Here is a 27,913-nt window from a genome sequence, read left to right as displayed (position 1 = left end):
TATTCTATTCTATTCTATTCCATTCCATTCCATATAGTAGCCACCAGTTCACCGGCTTCTTGGGTTGTTAGAATTAGCGAAAAGTACTTTGCAATTTCAAAGCGCTGTGGGTCCCCATATCCGCCCGCCAGCTGCTTCTTCCGACTCTACTGGGACCAATGTGAAGAAAAAAAACCACAGTTCCCAGAAGCCTCTCGCCTCAACCATCTCCTCCTCCTCCTCTTTTCTGGGATGGGCCAAAGCTCGCAAGAGAAAGCCTCGTGTTGATCCCTCCAGCCTGTAGGTGGTGGTGGCGGCGGCGGAGGAGGAAGTGGGCCTGTAGCTCCTTAAGGCTTCCTTTTTCCGCGGGCGCCTTTTGGAGGAGGGGGAGGAGGAGGAGACTCCTTGGCAAGGAATAGAAAAAGCAAGCCGGCCTTTCCCTTCTTCCTCCTTGCTTGCTTTTGGGACCACCGAGCGGGGCGGGAGGGGGGCGCGCCGAGGGGGAAGCAAGCAAGCAAGGAAGGAACCAGGCGACCTCCGCTTCTTTACGACGCCATGTCGGACGGCGAGAAACTCAATTTAGATTCCATCATCGGGCGGCTGCTGGAAGGTAAGCGGCTGGGGCCGAGCCGGGCTTTGTGTGTGGCTGAACAAGCGTTTGGGCGGCTCAAGAGTCCAAGGGGAAGGGCGGGCGGCGGACCTTGCCCCGCTTTCGGATCTCCTCCCGGCCCTGGAATGTCCCACGCCGCCCCCGCACCGGCGCCTCGGCGATTCCCCCCCCAGACGGCAGGGCGCAAGGGAGTTCCCAGGATTTCCAAGCAGCGGGTTTTACTCCCCCCCCCCTCGATCTGGGCCGGAGGAAGGAGAAAAGGAACCGGATCGAGCGGTTACTTGCACGATCCGGCGCCTCGGCGATTTTTTTTTTCCTCCCACGCGTGAGAAGATGGATGCAAGGGCTCAGAAAGCGCGCTTTTGCTTTCCCCGACGGGCTCGCAGATCGGGGGGGGGGGGGGGCTTGCCTCCGTTTAACGCGGCCCAAGCGGCATTGGTGATCAACCTTCAGCCTCACCTGTGATCGGGGAATCGGTTCAGGATTAAAATCTCCCCGGATGAGCTGCCCCACCTCCCCACCCCGTCGGCGTCGATTTTTCCCACCGCCGATCGCCTTTTGTAAGCCCCTTTAGAGCCGGATGCCCGGGTGGGAAAGAGCCGGGCATTCTGCAGGATGGAGGGAAAGCTTAGCGGAGGAAAGTCGGGGCGGATGTGTCTCGAGAAAAGGGTGGTGCCGGCGGGCGAGGGATTCCGCCAGCGCCGGCTTGAGTGTTACGAGGTAACAGCGATCGAGCCGTACCGGCGTCGCATCCACTCTGTATATGAAGCCCCCTGACTCAGGCGGGGAGCGGACGGTGGAAAGGGCGATTCCTGCAGTTGTTTGGTTTGGCGCCTCTTGGGTGCAAAGGGAAGGCGGGGTGAAGCGCAGGTGCCGCCCACCCCTGGGGAAAAGACCCTTTGGCGATCGGCGAGGCTGAGCCTTGCAAGAGGCCCTGACTGACCAGGCTGTTTCTGGCCTTTATAACAGGACCAGAAGTTGATGCTTTTTTAAAGGAGGCTATCTTCAAAAGCTGAGCACCAATAGCAATAGCACTTAGATTTATATGCCGCTTCGCAGTGCGCTTACAGCCCTCTCTAAGCGGTTTACAGAGTCAGCATATCGACCCCAATAATCTGGGTCTTCATTTTACCCTCCTTGGAAGGATGGAAGGCTGAGTCAACCACCCAAAGGTAGTTACCCTAATTCTGGGGAATCTCCACCCCCAAGAAAGGAGGCTACAATCAGTGTTGATTTAGAAGACCCTTTCCTATTTCAAAAATAATTACAGATCATCACAGCCCCGACTCAATAATAATAATAATAATAGTAATAATAATAATAATAATAATAATAATAATAATAATTTATTAGATTTGTATGCCACCCCTCTCCGAGGACTCAGCGGCTCACAACAATAGATACAATAAAATACAAATCCAATATAAACCATATTAAAAACCCCATTATTATAAAAAACTAACAATTCTAAAACAATCATACCAATCTCATATGTTGAGTCAGGAAAGGTAAGGTGAGAAATCAATCCCCCCCCCCCATGCTTGGCGGTATAGATGGGTCTTCAACATCTTACGGAAGGCAAGGAGGGTGCGGGCAATTCAAATATCAGGGGGGAGTTGATTCCAGAGGGCCGGCTCTTCCCCTAGATCCCGCCAGACAACATTGTTTAGTCGACGGGACCCAGAGAAGGCCGACTCTGTGGGACCTAATTGGCCGCTGGGATTTATGCTGCAGAAGGCGATCCCGTAGGTATTCTGGTCCGATGCCATGTAGGGCTTTATAGGTCATTACCAACACTTTGAATTGTGACCCGAAACTGATCGACAGCCAATGCAAGCCGTGGAGTGTTGATGAGACATGGGCGTACCTAGGGAGGTCCATGATAGCTTGCGCAGCCGCATTCTGCACGATCTGAAGTTTCCGAACACTTTTCAAAGGTAGCCCCACATAGAGAGCGTTGCAGTAGTCAGGACCGCAACTGGTGCACCAGGCAAACCTGGCCAATTAAGTTAAATTAAGTTTTATTAAATTAACTTTTCACTTTGGTGTCTGGTCTCATATACTGTCCTGTTTGGACAGGGAGTCACTTCTGACAGTCACTCACATTCTTATCACCTTGAGGTTTGATTCCTGCAATGATCTCTACATGGGGCTGCCTTTGAAGACGGTTTGGAGACTGCAGATTGTGCAAAATGCAACCGCCAGCTCTTGTAGGGGTTCTAAGATCTGCCCACATCTCAACATCACTCCGTGAGCTGCACTGGTTGCCAATTGGTCTCCGGGCGCAATTCAAAGTGCTGGTTATGTATGACCTACAAAGCCCTACGTGGCTTAGGAGCAGATTACCTACGGGACTGTCTTCTGCCTCATACACCCCAGCGACCGGTTAGGTCCCACAGAGTCAGCCTTCTCCAGATCCCGTCGGCCAAACAATGTCGTCTCGTGAGGCCTAGGGGAAGAGCCTTCTCTGTGGCGGCTCTGAGCCTCTGGAACAAACTCCCTCTGGACATATCTACTGCCCCCTTCCTCCTTGTCTTTTGTAAAGCTCTGAAGACCTACCTCTGCCGGTGGGCATGGGGCTGTAAGAGACAAGATTGTCTCCGGCCAAATGTGAATGATTGAATTGAATGAATGGGAATGACTGCATATGGCAGTGATGGTGAACCTTTTTTTCCTCAGGTGCCGAAAGTGCGTATGTGTGTGCTATCGCGCATTCACAAGTGCCCACACCCACAATTCAATGCATGGGGTTGGCGAAAATGGCCTCACCCACCCCCACAGAGTCCCTCTGGAGGCCTGAAACGGCCCATTTCCCAAACATAGGCCTGTTTTTCACCCGCCCCAGGCTCCAGAGGCAAAAATGCCCTCCCCATCCCCCTGGAGACTCTCTGGAAGCTGAACATTTATTTTATTTATTTCTTTAATTGGATTTGTAGGCCTCCCCTCTCCGAGGACTCAGGGCGGCTCACAGCATGTACCAAGAAACAAAAAACAATACTGTAATAGCAATCCAATTAATACATTGAAAAACAGTCTTTAAAATTCTAATTAAAAAAAAGAAAAACCATCAGTAGCATTCATTCAACAATCAAACTAAAGCATTCATTGGTCAGGAGGGAAGATCTAAGGAACCCCAGGCCTGGCGGCAAAAATGAGTTTTTAAACTCTTCCGGAAGGCAAGGAGGGTGGGGGCAGTGCAAATCTCCGGGGGGAGCTGATTCCAGAGGGCCGGGACCCCCACAGAGAAGGCTCTTCCCCCAGGTCCCGCCAGCCAACATTGTTTGGTTGACGGGACTCTAAGGAGGCCAACTCTGTGGGACCTCACCAGTCGCTGGGATTCGTGCGGCAGAAGGCGGTCTAGGAGATAGTCTGGTCTTATGCCATGTAGGGCTTTATAGGTCATAACCAACACTTTGAATTGTGTCGGGAAACAGATTGGTACCCAATGCAGTCCGCGGAGTGATGGTGAGATGTGGGCATTTCTTGGAAGGCCCAAGACTGCTCGCGCGGCTGCATTTTGGACAATTTGAAGTTTCCGAACACTCTTCAGAGGTAGCCCCATGTAGAGAGCATTGCAGTAGTCGAACCTCGAGGTGAAAATGCCCTCCCAGGGCCTCTGTGTGAGCCAAAAATCAACTGGCCAGCACACACATGCACATTGGAGCTGAGCTAGGGTAATGGCTCGAATGCCAGCAGATATGGCTCCACGTGCCACCTGTGGCACCCATGCCATAGGTTCACCATCACTGGCATATGGGGTTTTTTTACGATTTTAAAACAATAATTAGATTTCTTCATGCATATTGTTTTCATTATGTTGTACGCCACCCTGAGTCGCTTCGAGAAGGGTGGCATAGAATTCAGATAGATAGATAGATAGATAGATAGATAGATAGATAGATAGATAGATAGATAGATAGATAAGATAGGTAGATAGGTAGATAGGTAGATAGATAGATAGATAGATAGATAGATAGATAGATAGATAGATAGATAGATAGATAGATAGATAGATAGATAGATAGATAGATAGATGCTTGTATTTCCGGAGATATGGAGTCTGGTTTTCTGCTAATCAGCTCAGTGGGAAGTTGGCTTTCCCAGATTATCCAATTGTGCCCTAGTTCTTTCTGATAAGCTTGGGACTTAATCTTGCTGAATTTAACTTGTGAGGTGAGTTAAATCTGTTCTGTTCTCCGGTGCAGGGGTGGGTGGGAGTGTGGGTGGAGTTTGAGAGAGAGAGAGAGAGAGATTGGCAGCAGAATAACGCAGGATTGTGATACTAAATTTGCCCAAATCAGATTTAGGTTGATGCAATGTTTTGATTTAGCTTTTGATTCATAGCTGCTCATTTGCAAGGCAGCAGCGCAAAGAAGGAACCCGCAATCACAAACTCTGGCTCTGCTAGAACTTGACATTTGGAACATCACCATCACAATTATTGTCTTAAGAAGTGCCAGTTTATGCTAGATTGATAGAGGGCTGCTTGTAGGATGACAGTGCTGTCATCTCAAAGTGTTAAGGTTTTTTACCAGCACTGTTAACTGAGCCATTTGCTTCAGAGCCTGGTTTTCATTTAAAAATAATAATAATAATCCCAAAGCAGAATAAATGTTATACTGAGGCAAATAAGGCACATGAATAAGGCATTATGCAGCTTCTTTAAGACTTTGCTTACTTCATGGCAGTTCCCCAGTGGGCCTCCTGAGCCAATAATGGCTTGGTAACCTGTGAGAAGCTAAGCTAATGCATGGTCCTTCGGGCATAGACTTGGCTAAGGGATTCTGCCTTCCTCAGTCGCAGAAGGAAATAATGCTTTTCATGTAGGAACAAGATGGGATTTGGTTGTTAAACGCTAGAAATTCCTAGAAAGAAGACCAATGAGTCAGGAATATCTCAGAGAAGGTGAACCAGCATGAAAATGGGTGCTTGGGAATAAGAGTGTCAGGGTTTTGTTTTGTTTTTTTGTTCCCTCAGTGCAAGGATCGCGTCCGGGCAAGAATGTTCAGCTTTCAGAAAATGAGATTCGGGGCCTATGTCTGAAATCACGAGAGATCTTCCTGAGCCAGCCCATTTTGCTGGAACTAGAAGCCCCGCTCAAAATTTGTGGTAAGTGGGATGCCATTACCGTTTTTTTTCTCCCTTCTCTTTTGCTAGGCCTCTCACAAAATGGTTGCCTCCCGTAGGCACAGTCAGCCATAAAACATATCTTGAATAGAAGATTCTGTACTGGCGTTTTCAAAATGAGCTGAAGCTTGCCTTTTGATCTGGCCAAATTGCTCCTCTTATCTTTTAGACCAGTGTTTCCCAACTTTGGCAACTTGAAGATATCTGGACTTCAACTCCCAGAATTCCCCAGCCAGCATTTGCTGGCTGGGGAATTCTGGGAGTTGAAGTCCAAATATCTTCAAGTTGCCAAGGTTGGGAAACACTGTTTTAGACAATGCATTGAGCTGTTTCACATTGTTATTTTAATTTTCCAAATGGATACTAGAGGGCAATGCCTTGGGTTACATTGAATTGTCTTCCCAATTTAATCAATTTTTAAAGTAGGGCAAGAAATCTGGCAGGCATTAAAGATGTTGCCTACAGGCACATTGATATCTATGAATGCCAGACTGCCTGGTTCTGGCATAGTCATTTCCCACCATTCTCACTTAGAATGTAGACAGCAGATGTATAAATGCAATGGGTAAACTGTTGATCAGTTCTTCATTTTTCTTTTTCTTTCTTCTAACATCTCCCAGGTGACATCCATGGGCAATACTATGATTTGCTCCGGCTTTTTGAATATGGGGGCTTCCCCCCAGAAAGCAATTACCTCTTTTTGGGAGACTATGTGGACCGGGGGAAGCAGTCGCTAGAGACAATCTGTCTGCTGTTGGCCTACAAAATTAAATACCCCGAGAACTTCTTCCTTTTGCGTGGCAATCATGAGTGCGCGAGCATCAACCGTATCTACGGCTTCTATGATGAATGTGAGTGCATCACAACAATAAGAGTGGGAAATGAATGTCTTGGTACATGTAGATAATAGGGGTAGCGGTTTGGGGTATGGCACAGTATGTTTTATGCTGCACGAGTCCTAATTTCTCGAGAGCCCCAAGATCCAACAAATCTTGCAGGAATGTGGATATTCAAAACTATTCAGCTTTTTCCCCCCCTGAGCTAATTTTCTGCCTCTTTCCTGTTTTCCACAGGTAAACGGCGGTATAACATAAAACTATGGAAGACCTTCACTGATTGCTTCAACTGCCTACCCATTGCTGCTATCGTTGATGAGAAAATCTTCTGCTGTCATGGAGGTAGGCTATCTATAATGTTGGGAGCGGATGGCTGTGCTGCGGGTAAGCGGGCTAAAGGCTGCAGTACTCCTCATGCCCGGCCTAGCCTCCACCTCCTCCGGCTGTCGGCTACCGCACGAAGGTGGGAGACACCCCTGCATCTCCCCATTGCTCCCCATAATGGGAGCCGCAGCCCCACCCCTTCCTCAAAGGAGGAGAGATGTTGAGGAGGGGGTCCTGTCAAAGGAGACCCCTGGGGAGGGGGGAAGGGAGTCTGTTATAAGGCGCCCTGAGTCTGTCAGGAGAGGGGCGGCTTATAAATCTAAATAAATAAATATAAATTATATATATATATATGTCACGTTTTTGCTGAATTTGAAAATTAGACTAGGAGACTAGGATAGATCTATTTCGGCCTTATTTTGGCCTCATCAGCTAGCCACACCCCTCACTGGGACTTGAACCTGCAACATTTGCTTTGTAAGGCAGAGAATTAACCTCTAGGCTACAGTATCCAATCCCTTCAGCTCTGTACCAGGAAAGGGTTACATACATATATATAACCCTTTCCTAGTACAGAGCTTGCCTGCCTATAAATAAAAATATATAATGATGGGGGTGAAGAAGCTGGTCACACCACTGATGCCACCAGGCAGGCAAGAGATGGAAGCAATGCATGATTTTTCCAGATGGTTTGCAATCTGCGTCAATAGGAAGCCAAGTGTCAATAATACAGTGGGGAATTTGGTGTCCTTTGCATATTGCGTAGGCGTATTTCCTTAGGGAGGTGGAGCAAAGCCTGGGAAAAAGTGAAAGACCATATTGCTTTCCACTTTGATGCAGATGAAAAAATTTATTCAGGCTAATTTTGATCCCGTTGAGGGCTAAGAATTGGCTTAAAGGATTGAGCGCGGAAAGCCTTGTTGGGTGTATTTTTTCAGTTAATACCCCTAACAGGAGGGTGTTGTGGAACAATGATTCCTGGTACGGCCAGTTACACATTACCTCTAGTGAGAGCCACATGTTGAAACAACCTGTTTTATAAAATGCAAATTCTGCATTCCAGGACTCTCTCCTGACCTACAGTCTATGGAACAGATTCGGCGGATCATGAGGCCTACGGATGTGCCTGACCAGGGTCTGCTTTGCGATTTGCTCTGGTCGGATCCCGACAAGGATGTGCAGGGCTGGGGTGAAAATGACCGTGGCGTCTCCTTTACCTTCGGTTCAGAAGTGGTCGCCAAATTTCTTCACAAACATGATCTTGACTTGATCTGCAGAGCGCATCAGGTCAGAGCATAAAGCAAGTAGGAAGGGATACACCTGGATGGAGGGGGGGAAGGGTACATCTGGCTTAACCGGGAAGTTACATCGTTTTAAAGGGAGAAGATCGAAGTGGTGGGAAAGAAAGCTGTAAAAGCTGACCATGAAATAAGAGAGGTTGAAGCATATTATTGGCAAGGGGACATTAAACTGGGTTGAGCACGTGTGCCTATTTGATGGATGGATTCTCCCGCCCCGTTTTAGGTGGTAGAAGATGGATATGAATTTTTTGCCAAACGGCAGCTGGTGACACTCTTTTCTGCTCCGAACTACTGCGGCGAGTTTGACAATGCAGGGGCAATGATGAGCGTTGATGAGACCCTCATGTGCTCTTTTCAGGTAAGGACTTTCGAAGATGCTACTTTTACAGCTGTTCTCTTTTTACGCACACGGCAAGCAATAAGAGTGTGCTATTTTCGTGACGTGAGAACTCAAGGATTCTGGAATACAGTGGTCCCTCGATTTTCGCGGGTTCAAACTTCACGAAAAGTATACCACGGTTTTTCAAAAATATTAATTAAAAAATACTTTGCAGTTTTTTTCCCTATACGTTTTTCCCGCCCGATGACGTCATACGTCATTGCCAAACTTTCGTCCGCCTTTAATAAATACATTTTTTAAATAAACTTTAATAAATAAGCATGGTGAGTAATAATCTAAATGGTTGCTAAGGGAATGAGAAATTGCAGTTTAGGGGTTTAAAGTGTTAAGGGAAGGCTTGTGATACTATTCATAGCCAAAAATAGTGTATTTACTTCTGCATCTCTACTTCGCGGAAATTCGACTTTCGCGGGCGGTCTCGGAACGCATCCCCCGCGAAAATCGAGGGAACACTACAACGTTTAGCCGTCGGTTGTATTTTAAAGGGATTTTTGTACCCATTTAAATTCCTCCTGTTGCAGAAAGATTGTGTCTCTAGTTTATAGTAAAAACTGGCATATTTAAAAAACCAACTTTCCCAGTCGCAATAATTTTGCATTTATGTTGTGTCCTCTGCATTGGGTCAATTTTCTGGCTTTATGCTCCAAATTAGTTTTCGCTTTACTTCTATCTCACTTGCAGTAACACATCAGCATGGCCGCTGCATGGATGGAAATTCAAAAGCTACAGAAATAAGTCGTTGTGGGGTGGGGGTTTTGTGTGTGTGTGTGGGGGGGGGACTGACCAAAGGCAAAGTTATGAGGTGGTTTTTTATTTATTTATTGGATTTGTATGCCGCCCCTCTCCGTAGACTTGGGGTGGCTAACAACGATAAAAACAGCATGTAACAATCCAATCCAATACTAAAATAACTAAAAAAACCCTTATTATAAAAACCAAGCATACATACAGACATACCATGCGTAAATTGAAAGAATATCTCAGTTCCCCCATGCCTGACGGCAGAGGTGGGTTTTAAGAAGTTTACGAAAGGCGAGGAGGCTGGGGGCAATTCTAATCTCCGGGGGGAGCTGCTTCCAGAGGGCCGGGGCCGCCACAGAGAAGGCTCTTCCCCTGGGTCCCGCCAAATGACATTGTTTAGTTGACGGGACCCGGAGAAGGCCCACTCTGTGGGACCTAACTGGTCACTGGGATTGGTGCAGCAAAGGTTTTAGAATTGTAGCAAAATTGTTTTAGAATTGTAGCACTTTGTCAGGTTGAATATGCACGTGTGCACATTATTAATGATCTCAAATGATAGAGAAACGTGATAAAGGGCCTCAGAACTTCTCCACCAAAAGCAATTCTCAAATTTAAAAGGAATTGGGACATTATCCCTTCTTCTTTGCATTTATTTTGGCCCTCTTTTTTTATATGGTACACGAAGCAGATTAGATATCTTACGAGTGTACAAATTTAGTCCCAGTTTTCAAAAATGAGGAAAATAATCGAATGTAGTGGGATTTTGTGTTACATTACCCATTTATATAATTTCGGAAACAGAATGTACAGGCCCAATGTGACTTTGTAGCTTAAAGGCCACGAAGAGAGAAAAGTGGGGTGAGAAGGAACTTGGAAGTGCAATTCCATGTCCTTAATCTTGTTTTATTCTAAGGCATTAAATTAGAGAATTTACAGCTGTTTTATTTTTGCCAGTTATGAAGAACTATGTCTGGAATTGCATTTTCATCGTAAGAATTTTAATACATGGCTCAAATCTCAGGAGGCTTGGTGCTTAGCTTTTTTCACCCTGAATTGTTTGCAATGATTAGATGAAGTCACTAGGATCCCACCAGGGATCAAGGGCAGGAAAAAGGCTGTTAATTTCCACCCCCCAACCTCTCGTCTTAACCTTTTTCTTCTATTCTGCAGATCTTGAAACCGGCAGACAAGAACAAGGGCAAATATGGTCAGTTCAGTGGCTTGAATCCTGGTGGACGCCCAGTCACTCCGCCACGCAACTCAGCCAAAGCCAAGAAGTAACATGTCCTGCCTGCCCTCCTTCAGCAGTAAGAGATCTGAGCGGTCTTGCATAGCTGTTACACTGTACAGCGGCTGCTTGCCTAGGATGCTAGGATCCAGCCATTTTTTTAAAGAATAATATGTCCGAATGAGATTGAATACCAAAATAAAAGAAGATCTCATTCTCTAGGAAGGGAATGTCATTATTTTTGGGCGTATTTTTGATTGACTCTTGCCAACTGTGTCCTGATGTGTGCACCCCTTTCCCCCCCTGGGGTACCATGTCTTTTTTTCAATAAACGTGTAATATTCTTAATGTAGTTGCTTCTCTTTATAGGGATGGGAAAAATAAAATGAAATAGGCCGGGAGAAAAATGCTTCTTGTTTTCAGGCAACATACTTCCCAGACCCTTCTTTTCCCCTTTAAAGCCTGGGAAAACACCGAGTTTCATGGAGGATTAGTGCTTATCCTGTCCAACTAGATGTATATTCTGAATATGGTAGTTTGGGAAAATGTGCAGACAAATTGAACAAGTTGTACCAGTGAAGTCAGAATCTGGCAGTAGCAGCAGCGCTGGACCTGGATCTCGATCACTTATGAGATAAGTTAAAATAACAACAACAACCAGGCTTCCTCTTAGAAGGGCAGGGAATCCAATCAAATTCAAGTTATCTAGCATTTGATTTGCTGAGGCCTCTTCTGGGGAAGTATCTGATAAACTCTGGACTGTATTCCCTGTTTTGGCCTCCCCAGATGCAATCCTTTCGCTGGAACTATTGCTTCAATCATTTCACTGCCTAAAAGAAAATCCTAGAAGTTTTTTTTTCCTCCCGCAACACACCTGCTCCTTAGGAGACCTTTAATTAAGAGCAGTTTTAGCTTTTAACTTCAAAGCTGGATTGAAGGCCTAGAGAAAATAGCAAGAAGTAACAAGGTGAGGCCCAGTTCTTTTGCCACCTTCCATATTTACTGAATAATGGCAGTTTTAGAAGCCAGCTGGTTTTTTTTCTCTCTTCCTTATTTCACTTTCCATTCCCAGATACCTTCCAACTGATGAGAGCTTTGGCAGTAAAACTTATTAATTACAGGGAATGAGGAAAACTGGCTCCAAACAGTGGAAAGCTCTAAAAGGAAACTTACACGGTTGGTTTATATTAGAGCAGCAGTATCAAAACATCAAGAAGTGTATATACAGTGATACCTCGTCTTACAAACGCCTCGTCATACAAACTTTTCAAGATACAAACCCGGGGTTTAAGATTTTTTTGCCTCTTCTTACAAACTATTTTCACCTTACAAACCCGCCGCCGCCGCTGGGATGCCCCGCGTCCGGACTTCCGTTGCCAGCAAAGCACCCGTTTTTGCGCTCCTGGGATTCCCCCGAGGCTCCTCTCCATGGGAAACCCCATCTCCGGAAATTCGGAGGTGTGGTTTCGAGGACTTCGGTGTTTTTGCGATGCTGTGATTTCACTGATGCTCCCTTTGCTGGGAAACCCCACCTCCGGACTTCCGTTTCCAGCAAAGCGCTTGTTTTTGCGGTGCTGGGATTCCCCTGCAGCATTGCAAAAACACAGAAGTCTGGAGGTGGGGTTTCCCATGGAGGGGAGCCTCAGGGGAATCTCAGCAGCACGAAAACGGGCGCTTCGGCTGGCAAAAGGGGTGAATTTTGGGCTTGCACGCATTAATCACTTTTCCATTGATTCCTATGGGAAACATTGTTTCACCTTACGAACTTTTCACCTTAATAACCTCGTCCTGGAACCAATTAAGTTTGTAAGACAAGGTATCACTGTATATATATATATTATAAAATGAATGTATTAGAAGAACAAGAAACGTCTCCTATATTTCTGCTTTTCAAAAAGAAAAAAAAGATGGCGCTGTTATAGTTCTATACTGGAAATACCAGTTCCACGACAAATCTGTTCATTTAATTAAAAAAAAAAATTGCCAACGAAGAGCTGTCTCTGGTCAGAAAGTATTTTGCTGGGGCAGGTTGGATTAGAATCCTAACCCGACAAAAATTCCTTGGGATTTAGAGGTGTGTTGCAACGCACAGCAATCCAGATGAGCTCATGAGTCTCCCTCGCTGTCCTCTGCTAGTACGTCCTGGCTGGGAAACGAACCAGTTCTCACCTGGGACTCATTTAAAACTGATCCAAAGAATAAGGAACGAAACTGCAAAAGAAAATAACGGTTGGGGAGAAAGGAAACTGAAAAACATGAAAAGATGCATGTTTCTTGAAAGTTTCCATATCACAAATTGATTTAATGGGAACAATTATTTTTTTAAAGAAACCCAATCTTTATAAATGTAGAAGACAAGATGTAGATGACGTTCAGAATAAAGTTTACCAATACCTAGAGGTTGACTGTTTGCCTTCTTTCCTTGTTCCTCCCAACTGCTCCAAAGCTGCTCCCAAATGTACTTTTCGACACACCTCTCTACGACACCACTCTTTTCAAGAGACTTTAAAAACAACAACCTGATTTTGTAATAGAATGATTAACGAAGCCTGGCTGCTGCCATTAAAAGTCAGTAAATAATGGCTCAGCTCCAGCTGAAGTTAGTCATAAACCTAGGACAAACTGCAAGGGATGGATATGATTGTAAGTATTGGTGCACAGACCACAACTAAAGTACAGTCAACTTTCCCACACATTATTGAATGACACAATAGTCGTCCCATGCATGTATAAACCTAGACCATGTATTACAAACCGCAATGGCTGGGTGTAGAGAATATATAAGTGCCAGGGAACTATGGTGGATAGTGCCTGGTGGTACAGGTGACCATGTGATCACGAATGCAGCGGTCATAGGCACTTTGTCCCAGTTGATTGTAATCATTCTTGACAGCAATAGAATAGCATCTTATCACACTGGGCCAAAGTGCCTATGACCTCTGAATTCATAATCACGTGGGACTGATCTTTTCCCCAAGAAATTATCCTTTGAAATCTCCACCCCACCCACTTCAGGGGCAGCACCCACACTCTGCCCCAGTGGCTTTTAGAAGCCTCTCCTCTACCTGATCCTCTGACATATCACTAAGTGATACGTCACGCACTACATTAATCAGCAGTGTGGATAGATGCCGATAAGTACTGCAATGGTCACATCTATCTATATGCTCCTGCTTCTTCCCATCTTTTAATGAAGGGGAAGAGCCTTCTCTGTGGTGGCTCCGACCCTCTGGAACCAGCTCTCCCCAGAGATCAGGATTGCCCCCACCCTCCTTGCCTTTCGTACACTGCTTAAAACCCACCTCTGCCGTCAGTCATGGGAGAATTGAAACACTCCCCCCCCCTTGCCGATGTAGTTTTTGTGTATGATTTGATTGTGTGTTGTTTTTTATTCATTGGGGTTTCTTTTGGGAGGTCGGACTTTTTAATCTAAAACTAACCTAGATTTTTAAATATTAGATTTGTTACTATGTACTGTTCTTCACCATTGTTGTGAACCGCCCCGAGTCTGTGGAGAGGGGCAGCATATAAATCCAATAAATCTAATGTAATCTAATGTGGATGGTCAGGAGATTCTCCAGGCCAATGTCTGACACCTTCCACTATGTTTCCATGCGCTGAGTGGTATAGACGCTTGCTCTACCTACCCTCTTTTGCTGTGGTGGTGTGCCAAGGACGGTATCCTCATTTTCACTCTCTGATTCTCTGGTTTCAGAGCTGGGATGTCTTGTGGCGAAAGCAGAGCTGGGAGATGGCTCCGTTTCATCGCACGTGGTTTCCATGGCTATCATGTAGTTATCAATGTCGTCACTGGTAAAGTCACTGGCTGGGGCAACCGGCTTGTGAGTGCTGGAAGAGGCAAATGGGGACGGGCTTGTTAGCGACAAAGCCCTAGTTCTTAGAGACAATGTCCCATTAATCCTAAGGAAAGCCTTCCTTGAGGACACCTGGTTAAGTTCTTATCCCATCAATTACGTTCTCACCCCAAACAACAAGGGTTTAACACAGCCGGACGAATAGCAGGAAATAAATTTATTTGAAGCTGCAATATGAAACAGTTCCCAAAGTAACAAAACAGCCATGGGTATCCTTTAAGTTGGTTCATCAAGACTGGGAAATAGCCCTTAGCCCTTGTAGCACTTAGATTTACAGTATTCCCTCAATTTTCGCGGGGGATGCGTTCCGAGACCGCCCGCGAAAGTCGAATTTCCGCGAAGTAGAGGTGCAGAAGTAAATACACTATTTTTGGCTATGAACAGTAGTATCACAAGCCTTCCCTTAACACTTTAAACCCCTAAATTACCATTTCCCATTCCCTTAGCAGCCCTTTAGATTATTACTCACCATGTTTATTTATTAAAGTTTATTTAAAAAAATATTAAAGGCAGACGAAAGTTTGACGATGACATATGACGTCATTGGGCGAGAAAAACCGTGATATAGGGGAAAAAACAGCAAAGTATTTTTTAATTAATATTTTTGAAAAACCGTGGTATAGACTTTTCGCGAAGTTTGAACCCGCGAAAATAAAGGGAACACTGTATACACCACTACACAGTGCTTTAGAACCCTCTCTAAGCAGTTTACAGATTCAGCCTATTGCCCCCAACAATCCGGGTCCTTATTTTACCCACCGCAAAAGGATGGAAGGCTGAACCAACCTTGAGCCTGATTAGATTCGATCTGCCAAACTGCTGGCAGCGCCACCGGGGCAAACACCTCAGCTGAAAGGACAGCAAAACTGCCCATTTCAAAGTGACACCACCTTCTGGTATGCCAGGGAGAGATGGAGGTAGGTCCTGTTAAATGCTTTGTTCTTTTTCCCCCCCAACAACTTGTTTTATCTCTGTCCCAAGGAGGTCTAGTGCAAGAAGTAGAATATTTCCTACCTGGCTGGCAGATGGCTTTCTGATTCGGAAAGAGTAGCCAGGACCAGTTGTAGTTCCAGCACAGGATCCTCCACAGTAAAGATAGCTGGCCTTTGAAGATAAAATTTATTTATTTATTATTTATTTATTGGATTTGTATGCCGCCCCTCTCCGTAGACTCGGGGCGGCTAACAACAATGATAAAAACAGCATGTAACAATCCAATAATAAAACAACTAAAAACCCATATTATAAACCAAACATACACACAAACATACCATGCATAACTTGTAATGGCCTAGGGGGAAGGAATATCTCAACTCCCCCATGATGCCTGGCGATATAAGTGAGTCTTGAGTAGTTCACGAAAGACAGGGAGGGTGGGGGCAGTTCTAATCTCCAGGGGGAATTGGTTCCAGAGGGCCGGGGCCACCACAGAGAAGGCTCTTCCCCTGGGGACCGCCAAATGACATTGTTTACTCGACGGGACCCGGAGAAGGCCAACTCTGTGGGACCTTATCGGTTGCTGGGATTCGTGCGGTAGCAGGCGATTCCGGAGGTAATCTGGTCCAATGCCATGTAGGGCTTTAAAGGTCATGACCAACACTTTGAATTGTGACCGGAAACTGATCGGCAGCCAGTGCAAGCCACGGAGTGTTGTAGAAACGTCGGCGAATCTGGGAAGCCCCACGATGGCTCTCGCGGCCGCGTTCTGCACGATCTGAAGGCTACCTTTGAAAAGTGTTCGGAAACTTCAGATCGTGCAGAATGCAGCTGCGAGAGCAGTCATGGGCTTACCTAGGTATGCCCATGTTTCACCAACACTCCGCAGTCTGCATTGGCTGCCGATCAATTTCCGGTCACAATTCAAAGTGTTGGTTATGACCTTTAAAGCCCTACATGGCACTGGACCAGAATATCTCCGAGACCGCCTTCTGCCGCACGAATCCCAGTGACCGATTAGGTCCCGCAGAGTGGGCCTTCTCCGGGTCCCGTCAACTAAACAATGTCGGTTGGCGGGGGCCCCGACTCTCTGGAACCAACTCCCCCCAGAGATTAGAACTGCCCCTACTCTCCCTGCCTTTCATAAACTCCTTAAAACCCACCTTTGTCGTCAGGCATGGGGGAACTGAATCACCTCCCCCGGGCATGTACATTTTATGTATGGGATGTTGTGTGTATGTTTGTTTAGTAAATGGGTTTTTTAAAATATTTTAAATTATATTTAGATTTGTCATGAATTGTTGTATCCTGCTGTGAGCCGCCCCGAGTCTGCAGAGAGGGGCGGCATACAAATCTAAATAATAAATAAATAAATAAATAAATAAATATGGGAAGGATGGCCATATATATTTCAACTGGACAGGAATCAAAGAAAAAAATAACAACAATGGAAACATGTCCAAGCTGACCAAGCCAAGGAATTGATGTCTCTGGTGAAGCAGAACAGAAAATACGTTCACCGATGCTTACCAAGACTGCCTTTTTTTAAAAAGAGTGTAAGCAGGAGGCTTACATCAAACTAGGGTCTCTGTGAAGTCTTTGTTGGAAACACTCAAAGCAAACAATACGGATACCCTCCAGTGAGTGTTACCCAATACTGTACTTTAAAATGGCCTGGTGCTACTGCAGGAGCCTTTATTAAGCTGTTTTAAGCCCTCCTACCTGCCAGGTTTGTCAAAGTGGATATCGAGGGAAAGATTTGAGGACTCGGCAAAACTCAGGAAACCCTAAAGATGTGGAAGGAGGAGAGAAAAGCGATGAAGCAGGCTGAGAAGAACAAACCCAACCCCATCCCAAAGAAGGCAGGGAAGCTGGATGCAGGCTCACCCGGAATTCCTTAAGGCAGAAAGTGACTTGTATTTCTTGCTCGATGTGGAAGGTCTGGAACTCATCCTCACTCAGGCACATTTCCGTCACCATCATCCGACTTGGCTCTGTCACACAGAGATGGATCAGAAGACATCTCTTCATGCAACCACTTCTCTCCGTTCCATACAACTCTCCATGAGGAAGCATGTTGAACGGGGAAGGGTTCAAAGATAAGCAGAGGCCATCGTAGGAGCGGAAGAAGCCAACTTTATTCCAAGAGCGAATGAATGCATCAACCCACCAATCCTTCCCAACTTCTTCTTCCCAGCCAGTTTTCTTGCCGGAAAATGCAACTTTCAGCTATATACATAGCACAGTTTACATGATGTGGTCATTCACATGCATTCTGCTGCACGAATCCCAGCGACCGGTTAGATCCCACAGAATGGGTCTTCTCCGGGTCCCGTCAACTAAACAATGCCGCTTGGCGGGACCCAGGGGAAGAGCCTTCTCTGTGGCGGCCCCGGCCCTCTGGAACTAACTCGCCCCAAGATTAGAATTGCCCCCACCCTCCTTGCCTTTCGTAACCTCCTTAAAACCCACCTCTGCCGCCAGGCATGGGGGAATTGAGATCCTCTTTCCCCCTGGGCCTTTACAATTTCATGTGTGGTATGTCTGTATGTATGTTTGGTTTTTTATATTAATGGGTTTTAAATCATTTTTAGTATTTATTGGATTATTATTGTACATTGTTTTATTACTGTTGTTAGCCGCCCCGAGTCTTCGGAGAGGGGCAGCATACAAATCAAATCAAATAAATAAATAAATAAACAAACAAACAAACAAACAAAAGTACAGAATTCATACTGTTGCAAAGTGCAAGGGCAAAATCTAGGGAAGTCTTGACAGTAGGCTTTGAAGTGTCAGCAAAAGCACTCCTGTTACACCTTTTGCTACAAGCTAGAATTTCCCCAGGCCTTCAGGCCTACCCAGAGCTCCGTGTTTGCAAAGCCTAGGGTTCAAAACTCATGCTCACTTATGCTAACAGCATAACGTGAACTGAGCACCCATATGTCTTCGGAGAGGGGCGGCATGCAAATCTAATATATTATTATTATTATTATTATTATTATTATTATTATTATTACTACTATTATGTCAATGCAACACAGCAAACGATATCACTATGCTGGATTTCGTATTTCATCACCAGTCGGGCGCTTCCCAAGCACCTAGGACTGCGTGATGTAGCGGCGAATTGTGTTTGCCAATCCCAGTAAAGCGGCCTTTTGCAATTGACAGATGGAGATTTTGTCAATTCCAATGGTTTTCAAATGTCTGCTGAGATCTTTTGGCACTGTGCCCAGCGTGCCAAGTACCACTAGGACTACTTTCACTGGCTTATGCTAGAGTCATTGCAGCTCGATTTTTAGATCTTCGTATTTCACTAATTTCTCTAGCTGCTTCTCCTCAATTCTGCTGTCCCCTGGGATTGCGATGTCGATGATCCATACTTTCTTTTTCTCCACAATCAGGATGTCTGGTGTGTTATGCTTCAGAATTCGGTCAGTCTGAAGTCGGAAGTCCCACAGTAGTAGTAGTAGTAGTAGTAGTAGTAGTAGTAGTAGTAGTAGTAGTTGTTGTTATTATTATTATTATTATTAGGCTTTGGGTCACATCTGGACATGCCCAACCATGTGACCTTAGATCTACACATGGAATACTACAGAAGCGCATAAGAGACGGTTGTGGACTACTGAAGGTAGTCAGGGATTTACAGCCACAGTGTTAAGGTACATTCAGGCTGGAGCTTGGTAACCACAGAATAGTTTTTAAAGGGACTTTAAATAAGGACGCCTTGTCTTGTCAGGTTTGGGGGGATGAATTGGAAGTAAGGCCTGGTGGGCAGCTCACCTGTCTCTTCTTCTAGGTAACTACGGAGAGTTACCTTCCCATTAGGGCTGGCACCCAGAGTCACCTCAGCCAGGTTAAGTGGGAAATGAACCACAGCATCTGCTAATAGCCTGAATTGGAAGGAGAGAGGCAGAGTAGAAGAGGGAAAACTTAGGAGCTGAACATTGGCAATTCCCTTCTGTGTTCAATCCTTATTGTTTTAGTATTTACTGACCCCTCGCATCCAGGACATAAACTGTTTCAACTCCTACCTTCGAAACGTCGCTACAGAGCACTGCACACCAAGACAACTAGACACAAGAACAGTTTTTTCCCAAACGCCATCACTCTACTAAACAAATAATTCCCTCAACACTGTCAGACTTTTTACTAAATCTGCACTTCTATTCTACTAGTTTTTCTCATCATTCCTATCATCCTTTTCCTCCCACTTAGGACTGTGTGACTGTAACTTGTTGCTTGTATCCTAAGATTTTTTAAAATATTGTTTTCCTCATTGCTTATTTGACCCCTATGACAATCATTAAATGTTGTACCACATGATTCTTGACAAATGTATCTTTTTCTTTTATGTACACTGAGAGTATATGTGCCAAGACAAATTCCTTGTCTGCCCAATCACACTTGGCCAATAAAATTCTATTCTATTCTAATATAATTAGGAAAATGGCTTGACAGAAAGCTTTTCCTCTCATTGTTTGTACACATTCTTATATTTGGAGGAGGGACAGGGAATGTAATCAGAGTTGGCTTATTAGTGAGAGGAGCAGCACATAAATCTCTTATTAAATCAAAATAAATAATTCCGAAAACATCCTCTCATCAATTTCAACATTTGTAAATTATGCCATGCTGATACATTGCCTCCTGTACTGAGAAGTGGGCCTCTGGGTGGTCGAATTCCAGTTTGCACATGATGAATGCAGCACATGAATGTGCAGGACTATCAGTGCCGTTCTATATAGATGCATCTATAAGCCACAGTAGCCTCCCACTCCCCTGCACTAAAATATCTCTCTGTCACACCATGATCGCACCTGGGAGAAGCACGCAGCAAATGGGCATAGTGTGTTTTGTCAAAAACAGCCTGCAACAATTCACATTCCTGGAATGACAAATTGTGAGTCTTGACAACCCCTGCAGTGAATATATAGGAGGGAGGGAAGGAGGGAGAGAGAGAAAACACAAATTTATTACACTAAGACATCCTTTCAACACTGATTTGTTGAAATGCCATAGCTCACTAGATCCCATATAAAATGAAACCAAACAAACCCCATTACTTGAAGCCAACTTGATTGTCAGGGAAAATGGCCTAGGCTAGTGTTGCTCAACCTTGGTCGTTTGAAGATGTGCTGACTTCAACTCCCAGAATTCCCCAGCCAGCAATGTTGGCTGGGGAATTCTGGGAGTTGAAGTCTGCACATCTTCAAACGGCCAAGGTTGAGAAACACTGGCCTAGGGCATATCTCTCACAGGGGCCTGACCCTAATGCTGTTGGAGATGTGATAAATGTAAGGGGGGCGGCGGGGGGGGGGGAAGCATTTCTTCCTTTCAAGGACCAAAGAAAAAAAAGCTGACATTGATTGGGGTGGGTGGGTTTAAAAGCCTGAGAAAATATGTGCTTATTAAAAAGTTAAACATTTTCCCATGGATTCATTAAAGATAGCACTGTTGAGACAGTTCATGCTTCTTCCAGGTTAAATTCAATTCACAAGCCAGCCATTCCCGATTTTATGCAGATCACAAAAGTTAAAATCTCCTTTGATCTGAGCTCAATTTACTATGCTGAGTTCATAGACATGACCACACAGGTTTCTTAGCATTAGTAGAGAAGTTACTTTACTACCGACATCTGCATTTTTTTTTTCAGTGCCTCCAATCTAGCTTATAGCTCAGGCGTACTGTGATAAATTTCCATCGATGCTGCTTCTTAATTTCCAAGCTCAGATTGTTACAGCCTCACATACACACAGAGTTCATAATAACTGTATCTGTGAGTACCACACTTAGACCCTTCTCAGACAGCGTATAAATAATATAGATACATACACTGTTCAAAAAAATAAAGGGAACACTTAAAAAACAGAATATAACTTTAAGTAAATCAAACTGTCCACTTAGGAAGCAACACTGATTGACAATCAATTTCACATGCTGTTGTGCACATTCAACTTTGTATAGAACAAAGTATTCAATGAGAATATTCCATTCATTCAGATCTAGAATATGTTATTTGAGTGTTCCCTTTATTTTTTTGAGCAGTGTGTGTGTATCTATCTATCTATCTATCTATCTATCTATCTATCTATCTATCTATCTATCTATCTATCTATCTATCTATCTATCTATCTATCTATCTAGATGCAGATAACTATCAGTAAATCATAAGATTTCACATGTTCCCAATCTGAAATCCTGGTAGGTTTTAACGTAAAGGCTCAAATGTTCCAAGCACTTTAATATTTTTATTTTAGTGGCTGTATTAAAGGCCACCTGCTATATTTGCATAGACCATAGCAACAGGGAGTAACAATGGAACACTTTTGTAAAATCATTTTTCCTGAATAAGATATTTTTGAAATACAGTATTGTAGAATAATGGATATATTCAGCTTGCATAACTTGGAGATGGTGAAGTATGTCAGTTACTGGACAGAAAAATGATATTCACAAATTCACATTTCTTTTGCCTTTGTACATGAGATCTCATGTTTAAAAAAAAAAACCTAAGATACACTATTAAATGAAACCACAGAAGCACTTAAACAGTATTTCGATAAGCACCGAAAGCAGAAAATTAGGGATATATACTGTATTACCTATCAGCAGTGGCCGATTGTGTGTTCCTTAATACACTCTTTTTATGTTATGCTTCTTATAGATGACGGGAGAGGGGGACCCAAATTAATGACTAAATCACTTTCTTTGGTTCTAAACTGCAAGAATTTGCTGGCAGTGTGGCTGGTAGTTCTGTTCCTGGCTCCTGAAGGCATCAGATACATATATTTCACTTCCTTAGCCTTCAGTATATGAACAAACTCTGAACTCTTCATTCAGCATTCAGGATATTTGCAGCCCTTTGTTATTTCGGTTAAAAAGTAATGCAGGCCTGCAGCTTTTAATATTGATTTTCAATAGATTCTTTACTCTTGCCTGTACAGTGGTACCTCTACTTACGAACTCAATTCATTCAGTGACCAGGTTCTTAAGTAGAAAGGTTTGTAAGAAGAAACCATTTTTCCCATAGGAATCAATGTAAAAAAGCAAATAATGTGTGCAATTGGGGAAACCACAGGGAGGGTGGAGGCCCTGTTTCCTCCCAAGAGATTCCTAGAGAGGCCCCACAGAGGCTTCTCCCCAACTTTTCCGGCCCTGTTTCCTCCCAGATTCCTAGAGAAGCCCCACGGAGGCTTCTCCCTGCCTTTTCCGGCCCTGTTTCCTCCCAGGAGATTCCTAGAGAGGCCCCACAGAGGCTTCTCCCCACCTTTTCCGGCCCTGTTTCCTCCCAGATGATTCCTAGAGAAGCCCCACGGAGGCTTCTCCCTGCCTTTTCCGGTTACAGTTTCAGAGGCTTGGGTTTGTATATGGAAAATGGTTCTTGAGAAGAGGCAAAAAAATCTTGGGGGGTTCTTATCTAGAAAAGTTCATAAGTAGAGTTGTTCGTAGGTAGAGGTACCACTGTACTTCTTTTTCCCAATTCATTTGAACCACTCTAGGATCGTGGTCTCTCACTTAGGTATGAATAAGCAGCAGTCAAATGAACCCCCCACCCACCCCCCTTTCTACTGTCTGAAGTTAAGCCTTTCCGTGTTCACGGAGGGCTCTTTTCCAGTGCTCACCATATTTGCAATGCAGTTGAACGCGGAACTGGTTCGTCTTGGGAGTCAGTGACATGAGACATTTCTCCACTGTCTTCTCCAGAGCAGGGATTGAGCGGAATACAGCTAGGAAAGACTGCAAGGCACAATTGTGTGAAATTATTCTTAAATCAAAAGGAAGCCGCTAAGAGGGCCTGCGTTCTGCACAATGCTCAAGTGTCAAATGCTCGAGTGTTTTAAATTCAGTGAGCCGCTCACAGGCCAGGTTGAATTCACGGAGTTACAGACCAACCGGGTGGATCTGCATATGTCACTGACTTGAAAGGGATGCAGAGACTGCAAGAACCAGGAGGGGGAAATATTTACTTGAGTTTTGAGAAGTCTGCACGCTCTCTGCAATGTTCAAGAGCATCTCACCTTCATGAGCACTTTGCATCGGAAAACATCGTCCTCTCGGTCGGATCCTGAATCCCCAGCCTGGTAGTGCTGGAAGAAGAGTGAGGTGAAGAGGAAGCAGGCATAGGCAGAGCGAGATGTGTTTATTGCACGCAAAGACAACTGGAAAGACAAAACAGGAAATAACAGTAGGACAGGAAATACAGTGTTCCCTCGATTTTCGCGGGTTCGAACTTCGTGAAAAGTCTATACGTTTTTTCAAAAATATTAATTAAAAAATAATTTGCAGATTTCCCCCCTATACCACGGTTTTTTCCGCCCGATGACGTCATATGTCATCACCAAACCTTCGTCCACCTTTAATAAATATTTTTTTAAATAAACTTTAATAAAGAAACATGGTGAGTAATAATCTAAATGGTTGCTAAGGGAATAGGAAATTGCAATTTAGGGGTTTAAAGTGTTAAGGAATGGCTTGTGATACTGTTCATAGCCCAAAATTGTGTATTTACTTCCGCATCTCTACTTCGCGGAAATTCAACTTTCCCGGGCGGTCTCGGAACGCATCCCCCACGAAAATCGAGGGAACACTGTAGTTCCCTATCTCTCCAGCCTTTAGCTTTCCAACACGTAGCAACTAGGGGTGGGACGCTTGGTCAGACCAGGTCCAGCAACCTATTCTCCCACTCAATGTCTATAGATCTGCCACACCGCAGACTGTGGAACAGTGTTTCTTAACCTTGGCATCTCTTAAGAAGTGTGGATTTCAGCTTCCACAACCTCCCAGCCAGCATGCTTACAGGAAACGGCAACTTTACACCAGTATTCCCTAGCAACTGTTACTGGAGACATTCTGATTCTCCTATTTCTTCTCCAATTATTCAGTGGATTTTTTTTTGAGGTGAACTCTAACTAGAATTCTACACAGTGTGATTGTGTCTAATTGTCATTGCAGATAAATATCACTCAAAAGAATTGAACCAAAGCTTTCCAAAATTATTTTACATTACTTTATTTACATTCCCATTAGTAAAACTTGTCTTTCACCATAGTGCAGCCTACTGAAGTTCCTGCTTTCCCCCCAGTTATATATACCATCCATTTCCTGGTTAATTACTACGTGTCTTGTAAGGATTTAGCCTAACTAGTCCAAACATGAAACAAACTCGAATTGTCAAACAGCTCTTGGTACAAATCAAAATGGCTGACAAGCGAACTACAAAGGTGTACCAATTTAGACTACCATACTGCATATTATAGCTCTGCTTTTGTCAGGACAGTGCTTATCAGGACTTATATTTTTATGCAAACAAAATTATTTCCTGGCCACCTAAGAAACACAGTATGTCTCTAATGAACAGTTTTGACTTATTGTATCACAATGCATTCCATGGCCTTAGCCTAGGTTTCCATAATATCTTGCAAGTTTTTATATGTTTTTGTATCACGAGTGGCAAAATGAATTAACACCTAAACCCCAAGTTTTCCCGTAACATTTTATATTTAACTTTGTTTTTCTTGAGCGCATTATTTTCTCTGTGGAATATACAGTCATGTAAAAAAGAAAGCACTAACTGTAGCTTTCCATTTATATAGTGTTCATTTAAAAATTATCCAAGCAAATATCTCCCAGATCCTCTCTTACCCCGTGTTCCAGTGGTTCAATGTAGATTTCATCTCCAATCCGGGAGAGAGCATGGACTGCTTTCCCCAGGGCTGCACAAAGGACAGAAGAACACAAAGAACTGGATAAGGTGACCTCTCATATAGCTGTTTCTTACATTAGCTAGGAATCTGTGTAGGGGGAAATTACCTATCACAACTCCTTCCTGCTACTAATTAATCATTGGGATTTATACCAAGGCTGGGTTAAATTTATTTTATGGTTCTCTGTGAGGAAGAAGGAATATCATACACATACATACATACATACATACATGTCACACAGAGAGAGGGAGAGGGGGGGTAGAGAGAGAGCGTAATATCAACAGTGGAAAAGGCTAAAGCCAAAAATGAACATGGTTTATCTCTTTAATTCTGCACTTGTTATTCATCTCTCTATCCTGCAAAGATTCTTATTTTGGTGATGAAAAAGCTCCTTTAGAAGTGCCTTCTCTCTACACCAATGCCCGTTTTGCGAAGGACCAGATCAGAAATTAATACTCTTACACAAAATTTAAGGGACTCACAAAATTGGACTCAAAGTGGCAGCTGACATCTTGTGTACTAATTGTCTGCTTATGTGAACCAGGAAGCCCTCGAGCTAGTCACTCACACTTTGGCTATCTTGTGTGTGGACCTCTGCAATCTACTCTACATCAGCTGCTTTTCAACAGTTCCAGCATAATGCGGCATTATGGGCAATTATAGTTGTATCTCATCTGACTCATGTAACACTTTTAATATATGAACTACACTGTTACCAGGAGACCTCTGGTTGCAGTTCAAAATGCTGCTTATTATCCATGAATACTTCATTAGTTTTCCAAACAACCATCTGTGTGGTTTCTCCCCAGCCCAAATGATCATGCTCCTTGTCCCATCCATTAAACAGTGTCATCTGATAGGTTCCTGGAGCCATTCCTTTTTGGGGGGGTCATCGCACTTGACCTTTGGAACACTAACCCACTTGAGATATGCAAGGTGCCTACTCTGGTGAAATGAGCTCTAGAAATCTATCCCCTCTGGGGGCACGTGAGCTGTCACCAAGCTCCGCTCCACCGTGCATGTGCTTCCCACCAGCCAGATGATTTTCATGTATCTGCTGTGCATGAAGAGCACATGTAGGAGATGCGCACACATGCAGAGATTGCGTGCATGCAGGGAACCATGGGGGGTGTTGCATTCCCCACCCCCGTGGCCCATTTTTGCTCCCAGGAGGCTGTAGAGGTTTGCATGCGCGGTGGGGAAAGTGCGGGTGTTGCACATGAATCCATGGGGTGTATGTCATGCACGTATTACATTTTGGGTGCTGGCACACAACAAGAAAAAGATTAGCCATCACTGCTGTACAGTTAAATACCCTTATATATTTTAAAATAAAAAACTAAATAAAATTGTTGCACATAGCTCACCTTTCACATTGCCCCCTGTAACTGTGCACTTCATGCCAAAGGAGAAATGTCACAGAGAACTCTACTTTAGTAGAACTGGGGAGAAATAAAATATTTGCATGATTATTGTTCATCTAATATCCAATAGGAACTCTATTTCACAAGGAAGATATTAAAAAATAAGAGAAAATGGTGCACGCATACACAGTCATAAATCATCACACATTCAAACTTTGGCAATAAATCCACATATTGTCCATTTAAATAATAAAGTTTATTCATAGCTTTTAGACATTTGAAGGGCATGAGGTTTCTACTTTGCAAAGACAGCCACTAACTTTAAAATAATACATTTATATAATACAAAATAAGTACAGAACCACTAACAGAAGTATGGAAAAGATTTTTAGCCCAATTCATAGAACAGCGTTTCTATGTGGATAAGGCAATGCTATTCTAGCGGAAGAGTACAAGAGATGTGACAAAATACTGTACCATAATATATGTGTGATTTACTTGTGATGTTGATCCTGTTCTAACTAGAAAAGGACAGCTATTCCCTTAGGTAGGAATGCTGTGCAAAATTAGGCCTGCCTGCCTGCCTGCCTGCCTGCCTGCCTGCCTGCCTGCCTATCTATCTATCTATCTATCTATCTATCTATCTATCTATCTATCTATCTATCTATCTATCTATCTATCTATCTATCTATCTATCTATCTATCTTAGAAAAGATACCTTGGTATGAAAGGCATCGGTCCGCCGTCGTCTGAATGCTAAATTTCCCACCAGGACACGTGTTACGCTTTGCTCTTTGCACGCAAGGCGTCACCATCCCATCCCAAAGTTAGAAAGAAGCTGCCATTAGCAAGAAGCTGCCCTTCCGCAATCCTATAAGAAAAGAAAGGACTCCACAAGAAAAAAACCACCCTGTCCCAAATTTCTTGCTATTATTATAACACACTAATTCCTCCTTTCGCTGCCTCCCCGCAACAGCAACGCAAAATAAAATAAAAATAAATCCTCCCCTCCATCCACCCTGCATTCTCATTGGACAATACGACTGGCAGGTCCCCGCCAGGCAAGCACGTGGGGAATAACTTCAATCTCATTTGTGGATCTTTGTCCACGTGATCAAGGCGGAGCTTGGACCGGCGGGTAGGCTGCGGCTCCTCCTTTCAAAGGGAAGGGAAAAGGAGGGGGGTCAGATTCGCGGGCCCTTCTTATTCTCGTTAATCCTTTGATTATGGCTGCGGTCCGAGGAAAGGGGCGGGATTACGCCTGCGCTGAATGAACTGAAGGAGGAAGTTACTTTGCAACGGACAATCTTGCCTTGGTTTTAGCTAACGAAAGGGGAAGGGCGGTTTATTGTCCCTAAACTCGCTTTCTTGGAGTAAGCCTTATTGAAATCAGACTTTCTTCTATAAGGCTTTCTCCTAAGTAAACAGGCATAGGATAATGCTTTTTAAATATGCGTGTGTGTGTTTATGCCTCTATATGTATAT

At 44.1% G+C, this 27,913-nt stretch overlaps 2 protein-coding genes across 2 annotated transcripts; one reads left to right on the top strand and one right to left on the bottom strand.

Moving 5' to 3' along the window:
* Window positions 1-272: 272 nt before the first annotated feature.
* On the top strand, window positions 273-10,894 carry PPP1CA (protein phosphatase 1 catalytic subunit alpha). Its single transcript, XM_070727768.1, has 7 exons — window positions 273-589; window positions 5,567-5,698; window positions 6,337-6,567; window positions 6,790-6,894; window positions 7,940-8,163; window positions 8,401-8,535; window positions 10,489-10,894. Exons 1-7 carry the CDS (start codon window positions 535-537, stop codon window positions 10,597-10,599), a joined length of 993 nt encoding a protein of 330 aa, XP_070583869.1. The 5' UTR covers window positions 273-534; the 3' UTR covers window positions 10,600-10,894.
* A 1,594-nt stretch (window positions 10,895-12,488) lies between these two features.
* On the bottom strand, window positions 12,489-27,469 carry RAD9A (RAD9 checkpoint clamp component A). Its single transcript, XM_070727757.1, has 12 exons — window positions 27,147-27,469; window positions 26,432-26,506; window positions 25,003-25,073; window positions 23,379-23,519; window positions 22,983-23,097; window positions 20,178-20,277; window positions 19,141-19,250; window positions 17,245-17,351; window positions 17,080-17,144; window positions 15,436-15,525; window positions 14,194-14,395; window positions 12,489-12,757 (listed from the first exon to the last, which is right to left on the bottom strand). Exons 2-12 carry the CDS (start codon window positions 26,463-26,465, stop codon window positions 12,653-12,655), a joined length of 1,140 nt encoding a protein of 379 aa, XP_070583858.1. The 5' UTR covers window positions 26,466-26,506; window positions 27,147-27,469; the 3' UTR covers window positions 12,489-12,652.
* Window positions 27,470-27,913: the final 444 nt, after the last annotated feature.

Source organism: Erythrolamprus reginae, chromosome 1 (genome assembly GCF_031021105.1).
Source record: "Erythrolamprus reginae isolate rEryReg1 chromosome 1, rEryReg1.hap1, whole genome shotgun sequence".
Taxonomy (NCBI): domain Eukaryota; kingdom Metazoa; phylum Chordata; class Lepidosauria; order Squamata; family Dipsadidae; genus Erythrolamprus; species Erythrolamprus reginae.
This window is presented reverse-complemented; position numbering and strand designations above follow the sequence as displayed.